The sequence below is a fragment of the Centruroides vittatus genome, unplaced genomic scaffold, assembly GCF_030686945.1.
Source record: "Centruroides vittatus isolate TY-2023 unplaced genomic scaffold, ASM3068694v2 scaffold_435, whole genome shotgun sequence".
NCBI lineage: Eukaryota > Metazoa > Arthropoda > Arachnida > Scorpiones > Buthidae > Centruroides > Centruroides vittatus.
In genome coordinates, this window is record NW_027122708.1 from 2,615,956 (window position 1) to 2,631,185 (window position 15,230).

Sequence of the window (15,230 nt, forward strand, 5' to 3'; positions counted from 1 at the left end):
AAAAAATATTTCACTTACAATTTGTCTGGATCCCCTTCAAAGTAGTCTCCTCCCCAACAAATACACTTATCCCAACGGTGTTTCCATTTTTTGAAACAGTCCTGGAATGCTTTTTCGAAAATGTTCACAAGCTCCTCTGTTGTTTTTTTTCTATCTCTGGAATAATGACAAATTTTTTTCCCCTTTGAGCATGTTTTTTAGTTTAAGGAACAGGAAAAGCCTCATGAGGGTCAGGTCAGTAGGGTGGGTGGGAAAGCACAGTGGTCTTGTTTTTGGCCAAAAACTCATGAGTTCTGAGGAACAAATGAGCTGGTGTGTTGTCATGGTGAAAAAACCATCTTCCACTCCTCCAAAGTTTGGGCTGTTTTTGCCTGATTCTGTTTCTTAGGCATTTCATAACCCCCAGGTAATACTCCATGTTGGCTGTCTGGCCTGTAGATAGGTATTCGTGTTGAACAACCCCCTTTGCATCAAAAAAAAAACAGTCATCACCTTAACATTTGAGCGAACTTGTCGAGTTTTTTTGGGGCAGATGTTTCACCCACCGTCACCATAAGCCTTGGTAATCAACTCAAAAGTGTCCATGAAGGATTTCCCGAGTTTCACACAGAATTTCACAGAACAATGCTGCTCCTTCGAAGAGCTCATTTCTGCAGATCCGATTTTTTGCTGAATCCCACAAACATCCCTTCTCATAAATGGCCGTAAGTAATCACCAAAACAAGATATCAACAAATGAATTGAAGGAGGTTACTCAAGAGGTTTCACAGACACAACGTCTCCAAATGGATTAAAAAATAACCAACTGGAGGCACGCTATTCAAAAAAGTTTGGGAACTTTTTGAACCACCCACATACATACATTTAATTTTTTTTTTATTTTTTATTTGAAATGCTGTATTCTGTATAATAGTGGTGTGCTGTGATAAAAGAATATCCTACCGGCTGGAGTTGTCTTTATTTCTCCTTTTGGATGGTGAAAGCTGCAAAGGATTTTCTTTTCGCTCCCACCAATGGTGGATTTGGAATGCAAAATATGGTTGGAACTGCCTCTTGACTTCGTGTGTTAATAAGCTTATTACAGTGATGCCTCGTATAACGGACGCTGCGAACAACGGACTTTGTTTGGCCATTACGTGACTCGAGCAACGGACTTTCCAGCATAATTGGCGACTGCTCCATGGGTGCGTTAGTGTTTTCCTAACATACTAAACAAACATAACCGGAGACGTAGTAGCGGAGCTCTGCGTCTCCACTACTACGGGAGTGCGCTGCTGTTTGTAGGCATTTAGGAATGACGGTGAAAGAAAGATGGCAGCGCTCGCACTATCGATAGTATCGTGATGGAGAAATCTATAATTCTAAAATATGAGCTTTTAAAGGCAAAAGAAGAGTCCCAATTGTAAAATTTAACCATAAAATGGATTATTTGTTGAAAGAGCATTCAAAATAGCCACGAAAAAAATTAGAATGCCGGCTACCATTCGAAAAAAATTCATAAAGACACTTACATCACCGCGTGCACTAACTTGCGCTTTCAGTTTTTAAATTTTCATTCATAAAACCACATAATGGACCGGAAACGAAACTATCTGAGCCACGGAAGACGCCATGTTGCTTTTTACCGTAAACTACTGCTACAAGTGGCCGTTTTTGCCGTTCGACGGCGTGCACTTCCACCAGAATTTAGGAACGCGTTCCGCAGGAATTTTTAAACGATGTCGCTCGCGCAGAGTTACGCGGAGGAATAAAAGAACGCACCCCATGTTCATTTTTTTTATGATACAGTACGGTTATTTTATGCTGCGGAACGAATCAGATGTTTTAACATGTATTTCTATGGGAAAATGCGTTTCGTATAATGGACGTTTCACTTAACGGACGTGCACCTGGAACGGATTAAATACGTTATATGAGGCACCACTGTATTGTTAAACAAATAACTTAGATGGACAACAATAATGTAAACAACCTTTCATAAACTACACATTTAGATTGCAATGAAAAAATGCTCACTTATTCTTTAAAACTGAATTTACAAACTGACCATGTTCAAAATTATTAGCACACAAATGACAATTCCTGTATAAGTAGTGGGGATCTTTTTTTTGAAAACACTATCCAGATCACTCTGCAAACAGTTTCTAAGCCATATCTTGCACCTGACATTTAAATATAAATTAGATAATTCTTTTTTAATAATTGAAAGTCTATATACTGTTAAATAAATTTACTTACCCCTCAATGTCCTTTGGAAACAGAGAAATGACGACAATAAATTGAGATTTCTATAATTACAGTAAGACCCGCTTAATGCTGCCTCGCTTAACGCTAATTCAATATAATGCGGTCTGCTTGAAGTCTTAAAAAGCTCAAGATTTACGTTGATTTTAAATTATCGCGGCATTTTTTTGATTCACATATAATACGATTATTTACTAATACGAACCAATCAGAAATAGGTAGCAAAAAAGTGTACTTTCTTTAACTCTGTTTGTTTTGTTACATTTTTTTCCAAAATTGCACCATCATGGATGCCACAGACAATATTGGCTTCTCTTGGCAAGAATTAACTGATAAATGTACGAACGAAGCGTGGAAGAAGTTAAGGCTGAAGATATCCAAGAATTCTCAACGAGAAGAGCCTATTGCTGTATTGTTAGGTTGACCAAATTGTCAACCTAATTGATACAGCAGGACTAGATGTAGATGAGCAGGATACAGCAGGTTTCTGGTGAGAGCCTTACCAACAAAGACCTTCAAGAACTGGCAGAACAAGGAATTCATGTAGAACTGGAAAATAAAGATTCTGAAAACGAAGAACCCAAAGAATTTCTCTACAGATTTCCTTAGTAAAAGTTTGGTAATGATAACTGAAATCATTGATTGAACTATAACGAATGATCCAGATTTTGAAAGGAGTGCAAAAGCAAAATGAGGTGTTTCGGATGCGATCTTCTGCTATGAATTTGCTTAAGGAAAGAAAAAGAAAGCAACAAATGAAACTTCACGACTTTATTGCAAAAAATCAAGAATTTCAGAAGAGCCAGGACCATCACAAAAAATGAACTTTACATTTCTGTGTGCATATGTTTGTTATTTAACACACATTATTATGCAAATTAATATAAAAATAACTTAAAATTAAAATTTGGTTAGCTTTGGTCGCATATTCCCCTATCCCTATTTACTGTTAAAATGGCCTCGTTTAACACTGTTTTGTTTAGTGCTTTGTCTAGGAACTAAATACAGTAGGACCCCGCGTTAAGCAGGGTCTTACTGTATTACAATTCACTGCTTCACACACTGAACCTGCCATGCTATCTCCTCAAGTACAGTTATAGTAAAGGCAGACTAATGCTTTGTCTCTTGATCTGGGAATTATCATCACTCCCTGCCAAGGAGTGGCACTAGTGTCTCGGTTACAGCTTTAGAGCGAGCCTTCCTATCTTAGTATTGTAGAATCTTTTGTATAAATTTACAAAATCCTGAACTGTCATACAGAACTCATTGGACTAATAATTTTTAATGAACCATTTTCAATCAAATTCCAAATGCTTTTATCAACCCTTTTGTGGACTCCTGTTATAGAATTATTGTAAAAATTCTTGCATTGCCTTTAATATTTAGATCCTGGATCAGTGTGTTTAATACAGGAAATCCTGATTAGTTCAAAATTCAAGGGACAAAATAAACAACTTTGAATTTTGAATTATCAGGGATTTACATATTTCTGTACAATATGCTAAATGCTGTGTAACTGACGTAATTTATTAAATAAACGGAATATGGCTACATATACAGAATGCTATTTTCATTAAATAATAATAATAAACTGCAGGTAAACAGTGCATAAACGGTGAGAACCACACAGGTCACCAGGTAAGTTTTACAAAAAGTAAAGCAGAATTCCTCAATGTAGCCCCAAATTATTTTTAACATGACCCAAAAAGTAGTAAGCCACCCAAATATAGTAGCCTAGTCCTAAAAATATCTCAATCTGCTACTTGTAGCCCAATCTTGCAATTCCAAAAACCAGCTGTATTTTACAAGATAGGAGGAAAACAACGGATAGTCCATGTGTAAGATGACACCTGAAGATATGTTACTGTAAAAGCAAAGCTGTATTGACCAGATTAGAGTTGTTCTTGGTTATTGTTCTCTTATAACATGGAGACACTTTGATCTAAATGAACAAGTTAATATATGCATATTGCAGTTTGGACAGAATTTTCACTTCAAAATACAGCTACTTTGTAATTCAAACTAACTGAATTCCTTAATGTGTAAATCTCTCCAGCTTGGTCAAAAGTGTGGTTACGAACTAACAGAATTTGAAATTATCAGTTTGAATTAATGAGGATTTTCTTTTTTTAAAAAAAGAAATTGTGATAGATGATTGTTTTCATGCATGTTGTCTAGTGTAGCCAGTTATTGTATTTCTATTCTCAAAAATCTTTTTTTTAGTGGAAAAAATTAACTTTAGTTTTTTGAAAAACCTTTTTGATTTGTTTTTGAAATTTTGTTTAAAATTTTACTGTTAAAAAATTAAGTACTTTTGAAAAATTTAAAATTGTTTAACACATGACATGTTTTAGTACATTAAACAAATGTACTAAAACTTGAATAGCTGTTTTTTGAAAAGTGTTGAGTTTAAAATATAAATGGGTACACCATCTTGCTATACCTTGGAAATAGCTGGTCACAGCATAAGAATCAAACTTGACCAATATATAATCCTGTTTTCTGCTTCATGTTTTCTAAAATTTAAAGATAGTACTATTTCTAATTTTTTGTTTGATTATTCAAGCATTCACTTCCTTAGCAGTGGTATTTGTTAATTTTTTTTCATTTCCATTTGTGGAAAATGAGTTGAGCAACTTGTAGTGCTCTAATTAGTTGGTGCTTTTATGCCTGTGTTTTTGGGAGTTTGAGTTTGGCACTTTGCTATTTAATAAGGTCTGTTGCTTTTGTATTATGCATAACAGTAAAGCTTTACTCTTTTGAATAAATATTGAAACTTATTGCATCACTAACTTCTACCTTTTGAAACAAATATGTAATCTCAAACTACTTATTCTATATTTGGGAAAAAAAATCTTGTATGATAGAATTGTGTAATGTAGTGTTTTTCCTTTAGAATCAGAGTAAGTTTGGCTAATTTAAATACTACCTGAGGAACTTTTTAAAATGCATTGCCCAGCAGCTTCAGTATTTTTAATTGCTTAGTTTGCTATTGCTGATTTTAGATTCACATACATTGTCGAACATTGCATAAATAGAATGAACTTTCTATGCACCAGATATTGGTACAAACTAATACTGGTACAACTTTCTTAATTTAAGTGTAGTGGTGTTAGTCATATTTAATACTTAATATTTTAATTTGTATAAAATAAAATGAGTGTGTGTTAAACACAATCTTAACACTAGTAGTAAAATGTTACTTAAATGTATTTGCATTGATTTCAAATGCTTATAGCTTATTGTATTTTGGCTCCTTGCTGCAGTAGGTGCTAAAATATGGCTGTACTGGCTTTATCATAATTAACTTTACAACTTTGTAGAATCTTATAAAGATATTTTAAAAAATTTTTTCTGTTTAGGTCTTCTTGTTGCTGCTACAACTGATGGCTTCCCTCCAGGTCAGCTCAATACTGTAGTGGAAAAATTAGGAGATTATCTGAGAGCAAACAATTTCTAGTAATTCTTTTACATATATATATATATATATATATATATTTTTTTTTCCTTATATATTCAATATATTCATTACATGCTTAAATTTTTTTCAGGCTCCAATCCATTTTCTTTTGTATACAATGTTCCACTTCACTGAAGACTTCGGCTTGTCTGTGACAGTATTGTGTATGCAGCTGCAGTTGTATTCAACAGAAAGGGGAGAAGACTTTTTTATAATCTAGTGACGAGCCAATTTCCTGCTTATGCCATTTTATACTCTGATTCATTGACTATTCTCCTGTGCCAGTGCAAGTAGACAGTTGTACGAATGTTGTGTATTTTTTCATTTCTTTTTTTCCATCCTTAATTTCTCTTGTATATTTATCTCTTTGAAATAGTTACATCATTTAACTTGAGTTCATCATATATAGGATCTTTTTTCTTTTCATAATGGAATCTCATTATCCAATATAATTCTATTCGTACTTAACGCAACTTTAGTGACAAGCTACATTAGCACAAAAAAAGGGGTTTGTCAGCATTTCTACAACTTTTTTAAAAAAGTCTTTTCAATGCTTCGTATCAAACTAGTCATGTATCCATTTACTAGCATATCACTAATGGTTGTTTGTGATGCATTAAAAAAAATACAAAAATTTTGCTAAGAATAAAGCCCAATCATCTTTAGTATTTTTCATATTTCAAATCGAGACTTTTTTCTAAAAAAAAAAATTCTTAATGGCGTGAAGAATTCTTTCTAAACCAAAAATCCTTCCTTCATTGGTGCTTTATAAAACTTGTCTTCCTTTCCCACTATTGTAGAAAAAAACGGACGAAATTATTCTTTTACTTTTCTTACGAATTTCTCTTTTTCTAAGAGACAACTCTCCCTGCACCAACAATGCAGATTAATTATTCCTAGTATCCCATTTTTGATGTTATTGAAAGTTTTTGCGTGAATTGTGTCTATAGCTGCATCGTCATGATGTGCGTGGAACCATGTTGTGTGCCGTCTTTTAGCTAAAGACCGTCGTCTTTACGATCTTATTGTATTTTGCTCCCAAAATTTAACATGTCCTGTCATTCCTCTTTCAGCTTTAAATCTATTCCCCACATAAGATATCCATTGGTGCCAATAAGTGAAGACGACAATGTTTAAGTGCTATTTGTAAGTTCCTGCGTTATATTTCATTTTGTACTGCTGGTATAATACGTCAACGATACCCTAATAAAAGAAGGAAGTCATTCCAATATATTCTCGGAGTGGTTCGTTCTTAATATTTACCCTTTTGTTACAAAGGATTGGCGTTGTACCAAGCTTCAGTTTTACAACAGGTTCTTAAAATGAGGATCTACGTATGAAAGTAGTTACGTGTATTTTCGTTTCAGTTAAAAACGGGGGAATCTCCTCCAGATAGTATTGCATGGCCGTCCGGAGACTATTGGCATGACTGTTGATTCTAAAAATATATTTTCTCTGGTACAGAAAAGGGGGGGGCGACTTTCCCAATCGCTTTAACTTACGTAAGGTCTCCGATCGTAACACGTTGAAGTATTTTCAGCGCTTTTTAAGGTAACGGCGTTCCGTTCGGGCCATCTGTCCTACCCGACTACAGACCTATTATAGTAACAAGTATCGTTCCAATTGGCGTTACGCCGGTTAAGTCAAGCCACCCGATGAGTTTTTTGATCGTTTAAAAAATATTAGCTTAAATCATCTCCTGTATGGATTTAAGACGAGCGTCGAACGCCATCAACAATCATCCGTAGTCGTTTAGACTTCATTGGATCATACACCCTATGGCTATGTGGTCACTACATTAAATTAATCCGTGGCGAAAACGCGAAATCTATATCGTCGGAGACAATTTTGTTGCGTCTGGAACTGCAGCCAACGATCGATCGGGGACGGTTGAAAGAGCAGACAATTCATGGTTGCCGGGTCAATGATCTCTAATTAAAACTCGTTTTAATTTTAATACGTGTAGACGGTGCTGTGTTCAGATTTCGAATCGTTTCGAATTATTGTCTTCGATGAAGAGCGCATTTCTAAAACATGCATTTAAAAATAAAAACCAAACAATTTAATGAGAAAGAGGTGAAACAAAATTCTCAGTCTGTCTAGTGATATACTTCAAAAATTTTTTTTACTCCGATCGTGCCACATTCTCCGTCATTCTCACGATAGAATTTTTAAAAAGTTATATAAAAAGAAATTAACGTCGCTGCCAAATTTCTCGGTTATATCTGTGGTTATTTATGACTTGCTCCCTTTCCAGATTTTAAATATCATTTTTCCAAATTTAAAATTTGGAAATAACTTTACCTATATGAACTGTGCTACATTTATCCAAATATTCTGAGGCTCTACTCGATCCATTAAATGGATTTATTAGTGCTTTACGGTTGTTAACAGATAGGAAAGCAAACAGAATTTATCGTCTTCATTTAAAAAGGTCAGTTACTACGTCAAAGCTATTTATCGAAGCGAAATGTAAAAAATTACCATGGCATTTCTGCGGAGACGTATGAACGAAGGTTGAAAACAAGTCATTAAATTGTACTGTATTAGACTGGTTCGTGTCGACGTACGTCAGTTTGACACGCCGTTGCCACCAGCCTCGGTATTTTGGCAGTCTAATACCTACATTGTTGAAATATGATGTCATTTTGGGAACCTTGTTGCATCGTCGCGAGCTTAGTCATAGGTTTAAGCTAAAATTACTGTGTAAACAGTGATGGATAAACCCGATCGTTCACTCTCACTTTTTAGTGTTATCTGTCTCGATAAAACACGTTTCCGTCCAAGTATGCGCGTTTGCTTACGAAATCAAATCGGTTTAGACTAGTTAGTGTCTAAAGTGCGACCTGTTCTTACTACAGAAACCGAATATTTTACCGGTTAACGTCTGTTTCGTAGAAATGTATGAACGACAAATTTATTGCGTTACAAATAAAATATTTTTAAGGCATTCGCGGACGGAAATAATTTAAAATTCTCGATCAGTGGCGAAATATTTGGACGTGGTTTCGATAATTAACACAAATCCGTTGTTGAGTCATCGAATCTGTCGGAAACGGGTCAGGCTTTTGTCTTATTCTAGTTATTAAACGCACACAGTACAAAAAAGTCTCTATAATTAATTTCGCGATTTTTATCACGCAATGTTTTAACAAATTGTAAAAGGTTTCAAATAACGAGATTCGTCGTAAAGCATTTCGTAACAGGATGTAAAATTTGAAATATCGAAGTTCAAAAATTGCTTTTAAGATTACGATCAGTTCTTATTGCCGTAGTTTATAATTATAGACTGTCTATAAATTATAATTTTTTTCCCCACGAGCAGTAATTAAATTGAATCATGTAGAAATTAATGTGTGAAGATGTGTATGGTTGCAAAGGTTTTGGAAGTAATTGAGAGAGCTGATATTACTCAATGTAAAATTTTACTACAGATGAACATTGTTTTTAGTCTTGGCGTTAACAAGCTTTTTTAGAAACCAACTTCGAAAACAAATGTCCTATCTGCACAATAATGAAGATATTTGGAATTTTGACAAATCGGTTGGTGTCATAACTAATATATTAATCTTGTGATATTTAAAAAAATGTCCTTATTACGGACGATTTTTAATAACCCGAGAATAAACTTAGCAATGGTGCTTCGTTTTTATGCCTTATGAGTATGAGGCATTGAATTGTCTCCTTATCCAAAATAGACAATTTCAATGCACACTATTTTAGGAATGAGCGTGCATAACAGTATATAGTAGCCATCTCTGGCTACAAATACTGTACATGTGGTAACAGTTTGGCATGGAATCAAACAAGGCTTGGATGATCCATGATGATATTAAGCCTACTGCATCTCAAGATAATGAGGATGCCTTGACTTCAACTGACGTCCAAGCATATTTTAGACATGTTCAACTGGGAAAAGATGGAGACAATGCGGGCCGAGTAGGCTTGTACATAAGTTGAAAAATTTGCCTCTTAATAGAAGAAGAAACAGGTTGGAGGATCTCGAATGTGTGTCGCTGCATTGTTAAGGTTTCTCTGGCTAAAGGGAGAGTGTTAGGAAATAGCTACCTACCATAACTAAACATTCTGCATGGGTGTGGCTCCACAGCAGACTAGTTTGGAGCTGTCCTTTATTCCATACATGAATACGATGGTCAGAAGTAAGATTGAAACGAGATTCGTCACGATGCGACGCTGTTCAGCGTTTCCGTCTGCTGGCATATTCAATATCGTTAAGAGTGGTATCTAGTCGACGACAGATTCCGTAAGGGGTAACGAGAATAGTCTGTCCTTGCCACTGCGAGATGACCAGATGTAAACGGGACAATAAAGCTTGTTCAATAGTGAACAAAACTGTTGGGTCATTCTCGTTATCTGATGATCTCTAGTGGTGATCCTCCTGGACCTGCCAGATCCTGTACGGACGCTTTACTTCCAACACCATGTCATGGCTCCGGCTTCTAGATGCTGGGCTATTTTTCGAAACGACCAGCACCTTCCCGTAGTTCACTGATACGACCTTCAGTTGTCTTAATTGATAGGTGCCTGATAATGTCTCAAAGACATTATCAAGCTGGCAATTGCAATCAAGTGATACATTTGGGTCCTCTTGAGACCAATTGTTCGTTTAGCTTCATCTGGATGTTTATTTTAAAAATTAAATTGTAGCTCAATTTGGCTAGCCACAATAATTGCAAACTTGCTCGAAGTTTGTTATCAAATTAAAAAGATTAATCACTGAAATTTCTGTGCTTTTTTAATGTGTTATTTTTTGTTACCTTTGCGTTTAATTGATAATCACATACCTGACTTGGAGTTAACATGAGTCACTCAGTAGACAGATACTTTTTTCAGTTTCACTGAAAATAATTCTGAACGTTTGCATTGTGTGGACCTTGTGCCATGTGTATTTCCAGATAGGGCACATTAAGTTTGACCAGTCGCACAATGGGATTTCTAAACAGATTAGTGCCCGCAAGGTGAAATTTAATAAAAATGCCTTATTTGGAACTCCTTTTGGAAGTGAAATAACCTTGCATAAGGCAGTTCATGTATGTGCCTATAGTACAATAGAAGGTAACTGAAATTAGGTGTGTGACGTTTTGTTTGTTGAAGTACACGAAACTTCATTTAATGAGTGAAATTTTTTCTGTTTACGTCACTCTTCCTTCCCTATTCTGATTACTAAACCTAGTCGATTGCCTGCCGCTTTAGATGCTGTCAATTACAAACGTAGTTTTTTCCCCCTGTCTCAAATGATCTATGATTAAATTCATGCATTCATCATTGATAAAAATGTTTGAAATGCCACATGGGAAGTACTGTACGTGCAAATGCAGTTTCAACTATAAATCAATATGGAATTAAACAAGTGTCAAAACGATTAAGACTCAAAGAAAAGCGCATACTGTAACACTACTTGCGCTAAGTTGTGTATATCATACTTTCACGATGTAATTGCTCATTGATTCAGAAATAAAACCAGGAGAGACTGCCTGATGATTTACAAAAGTGCAGAAAAAAGGAGTTGGCAAAGGCTTAAGGAGATCAACGATGGAATTGCACGCGAATTTAATGATTTGCTATTGCCAAGAGGAAAATTTCACACAGTTTTCTTCCAATCTTGGATTGTTAAGAGCTCATACGTCAAAGAGGATACGTTTACAAAAGCATTGCCAAAATATTTTCATTTTGGATTTGCATACCACAAGAGGATTGCGCGCTGGTGTAACTATACTGATACAAACTTATCCTAAGAATGTTAATATTTTAGTTGAATCGATTTTTAGATGTGGCTCAAGATCTAATTTAGGTTGGAAAAAGTAATCTGTTTGCATTGCTTTTTTAAAGCAAATTTATGAGATACTGCGAGGGGTTTATCTACCTCTAAACGCCACTTGCTGATCAGCTTAGCATGATTCGGATTTTGTACTTACAACTTTGAGGATTTTATATTAAAGAATATCTACAAAAATCGATGAGATTATAGCCTATATAACTGTTTTTCCATGTATATTACTAAATTTAAGTTCAAAACTTATTGGGGAATGCAATACGAGAAAGATGACTTTTATTCATAAAATACCGTAGTGCTAACGGTACTAAATCATCATTAATAAAGTTGGATGAAATATGCTCCTTCGGTCATAAAATCAATCATTCGATCTTATACCATTCAAACAAAATAGGACACATTGATTTCCCGTTTTTAGTAATCAAGGCGCACTTCCCTATAAGTGTTATCGGAACATTGACGTACGATGCCGTTTTCTATGCTCTAAATAAACAACCAGACTTAATGTAGGCTACCCTTCTCAAACTTTGTGTTCCTAGACCAGGTTTTTTTTTCATTCCAACTCCTCGCGGACCAGTATTATTTTGTGAAATGAAATAATTCAAGCGAGTTCAAATGCATTTTTTAAGTGGTAATTTAATTTTTTTGACTGAAATTGTTAGAAACCAAATTCTCTTAATATTTCAGTTTTGGGGCCGTTTTAATTTCGCGAACCGATTTGGATTGCCAGTTCACCCCTGGCACTGTGTTTGTTAAAGAAAAACAAAGATAATTTTAAGTTTCAAAAACACGTTACTTTAAATTACGTTAAAAAACTTGTTTAAACGAATCTCACCCAGTAATACTCTTTGCTGATCACGATTTGGGTAGCATTTGTCTAGGCCATATTAATTTGGAACATTTAGTTCATTAATTAATCGTATTTAGAAACTGGTAAGAAAAAGCAGGTCTCCTAATTCCGAAAGCCAATTTAAAAATTGGAAATTGTCCCGATGTATTTTTTTCTTTCCTCGTTAATACACTAAAGGGACAGAGTCTCAAATTTGAAGAACAAAAATAGCGCAAATGAAAATTTCATCAAATATTTGACAAAAAGAACATATTTTAAGATAGCAACTTCGTTGATGTTTGTGATGCAGACAGTGGTGACGTTCTCGAGCACAATAAAAACATGAATTTTATGAGCCTACTGGGTTTGTTTTATTACGAACCTTAGAACAATTTATATCAAACAGCAGCAGATTTCCCATTAAACAGATTTGTCATTTTTTTCCACTCTTACAGAATTTAACTTTTTAATCTATTGGAAAAAGAAAGTCTCATTATAAATTATTATTTACTTAATTACTCAACTATTTGATCTGCGTTATTATATTTCGCATTCAGTTTTGACCGAAAAAGGAAAAAATTATTTATCGTTGGATCACGTTACTAGCCTACTGTAATGTTACTATCTTAATGTTAATATTTGTTTAGAGTCATTATTATGTTTACAATTTTCAATGTTTTAGTAAACTTTGAAGTTTCTTTTTTATTCGTATTACTTCAATATGACTTTACAGATAAGTACGAAATGAATTTTTAGTTATTGTACGTAAATATCTAACATTTGAAAATGTTAAATAAAATGGGTTTGCATTAAGTTTATCTGCATTTTACAATATCCCAACTAGAGCTGTAACCAATAATTCTATTTACTAGATATTGTCATTAAAGTTATTATATACTGACTAAAATAAATAATTATTTTAAATATGATTTCGGTTCGGAAAACGCTGCAAGTGAGTGTAGAATCTGGGATATTTGTTCAAATTAACGTTTTCGAATGATTCGAACAAAAATAAATCGCATACCGGATTCGAGTCCGAGTTGGATCGGAAATTTTCATGGAGGAAATAATTCTTATCGGGCAACAGGCCATTACTATCAATTGCCACGTTGAATAATGACTTTCTCGACATAAACAGATCGTTGAATTTGTTTTTGTCCGCCGCTATTACCACGCGCTCTCCTGCATATTTTCTTGAATAAATCAACAAAACACTTTTATAAAAAGCGAATGAGTGTCGCTTTGTGTCACTACGGATCGTACTTGTTGATGATTAGGCCTAATTAGTCTATTTGTATTAGTAATTAAAACTGAAACTGAGAACGCGCCCGATCCCCTTTTTCTGATGTTTTAGGGAGGGTGGCTCAGCCCCTTCGTCGTCGTCATCCCAAAACCCGATAAATAAAATTACCGTATTTTACGGACTATAAGACGCATCTGAATTTTGGAGGCAATTTTTCGAAGAAAAAAGTGCGTCTTATAGTCCGTAAAATACGGTAAATGTATAATTTAATCATCTAACTTGTCTGCAAATGTTTTGTAATAATGTATATAGTGGAGTGAGGTGGGGTACACTCCGCTATTTTCGTTATTTCCCATCTTAACCACGAAAAACATGACCAATAATATAATTTTTTTAAATTAAAACACGCTTTTAACATTATTTTTATTCGATTTAACTAACTTGATACGATAATTTAAAATTTTGAAGAGTTTTATTATGTTTCTATACATAATTTTTATGATTCAATATTTTTCTCCTCCGTATTTTTAAAAAAGTTGTAGGCCCGTTGCTTCCTAAATGTTTATCACTTCGCTAGACATTTCTGATAATTCGAATTAGCAAGAGTAAGATACGGAGACATAAACTGAAAACATTAATATTAACCTCATAAAAAACCGAAATTCTCGTATTCTCGATGTAAATATCCATAATTTATATGAAAATCTATATTTCTCGTTTATAGATTTGCGATTTGGTATAGTCTACTCCAGTTAGTCTTGGAGATTGTTGATATTGTATTTCATTTATTATTAGTATTTTCAAGAAAAATATTTTAGCGATTCGGGAATGATTTCCAATTGTAATTAAAATCAATCTATTTGAAATATAAAATAAATAGGCTAATATAACTAATTTTTAAAGTTAATCAATTTTTAGTGTTTTACGGTAGTAGCGAGTAAATAGAATTATTGGTTACAGCTCTACTCGGGATATAAAGTGGAGATAATAGAAAATTAATAGAAATTTAACGTTGAAAATGTTAAATATTTACGTACAACAACTAGAAATTCATTTCGTACTTATCCGTAAGATCATACAAGTGATGAGAATAAAAAAGGAACTTGAAAGCTTGCAAATTACATCGTCTTTATTAGAGACAATAATCACTGAAAACAAAAATATCAAGTATCAACGTTATTAAGATGGTAACGTTGCAGTAGGTGAGTAACGTGATCCAAAGACCAATTTTTTCCATCATGTGAAAGAACTGATCGCAACGAGGAACCTTTTTCCGACGATGAGTCAAAATTAAATTCGAAATATAGTAACGTAGTAATTAAAAAATAAAATAAAATTTGTAAGCATACTTTATTATTAAACTTTTACTCTATATCGGAAAGATAAATTCTGTTTAAATGAAAAAAAAAAAAAAAACAACGTGACTATAACGGAATCAAATATTTGTTTAATGAGAAATCTGTTGCTGTTTGATATAATTTTTTTATCTGATTAGTAGCTTTGAAGATTTTGTACCACAGCTTTAGGACCTGGCTTTCACACAAATATTTGATGGATTTTAAAACTTTGCGTAATTTATAAAAACCTAAATACCGTATTTCCTAAATATATTTAAATGCCGATACCTTGAAATCGTGGCGCGGGTCACGGGTTCGCCATC

General features: G+C 34.1%; 1 protein-coding gene across 1 annotated transcript in view; it reads left to right on the top strand.

The window, feature by feature from the left end:
* LOC136989107 (profilin-like) overlaps nucleotides 1–6,937 on the top strand; it is a 44,391-nt gene extending 37,454 nt beyond the window's left edge. Inside the window, exons 3-4 of the mRNA XM_067287214.1 lie at nucleotides 5,607–5,703; nucleotides 5,796–6,937. Coding sequence (XP_067143315.1) covers nucleotides 5,607–5,703; nucleotide 5,796 — 98 coding nt within the window. The 3' untranslated portion in view covers nucleotides 5,797–6,937. The remainder of the gene's footprint in view (nucleotides 1–5,606; nucleotides 5,704–5,795) is intronic.
* Nucleotides 6,938–15,230: the final 8,293 nt, after the last annotated feature.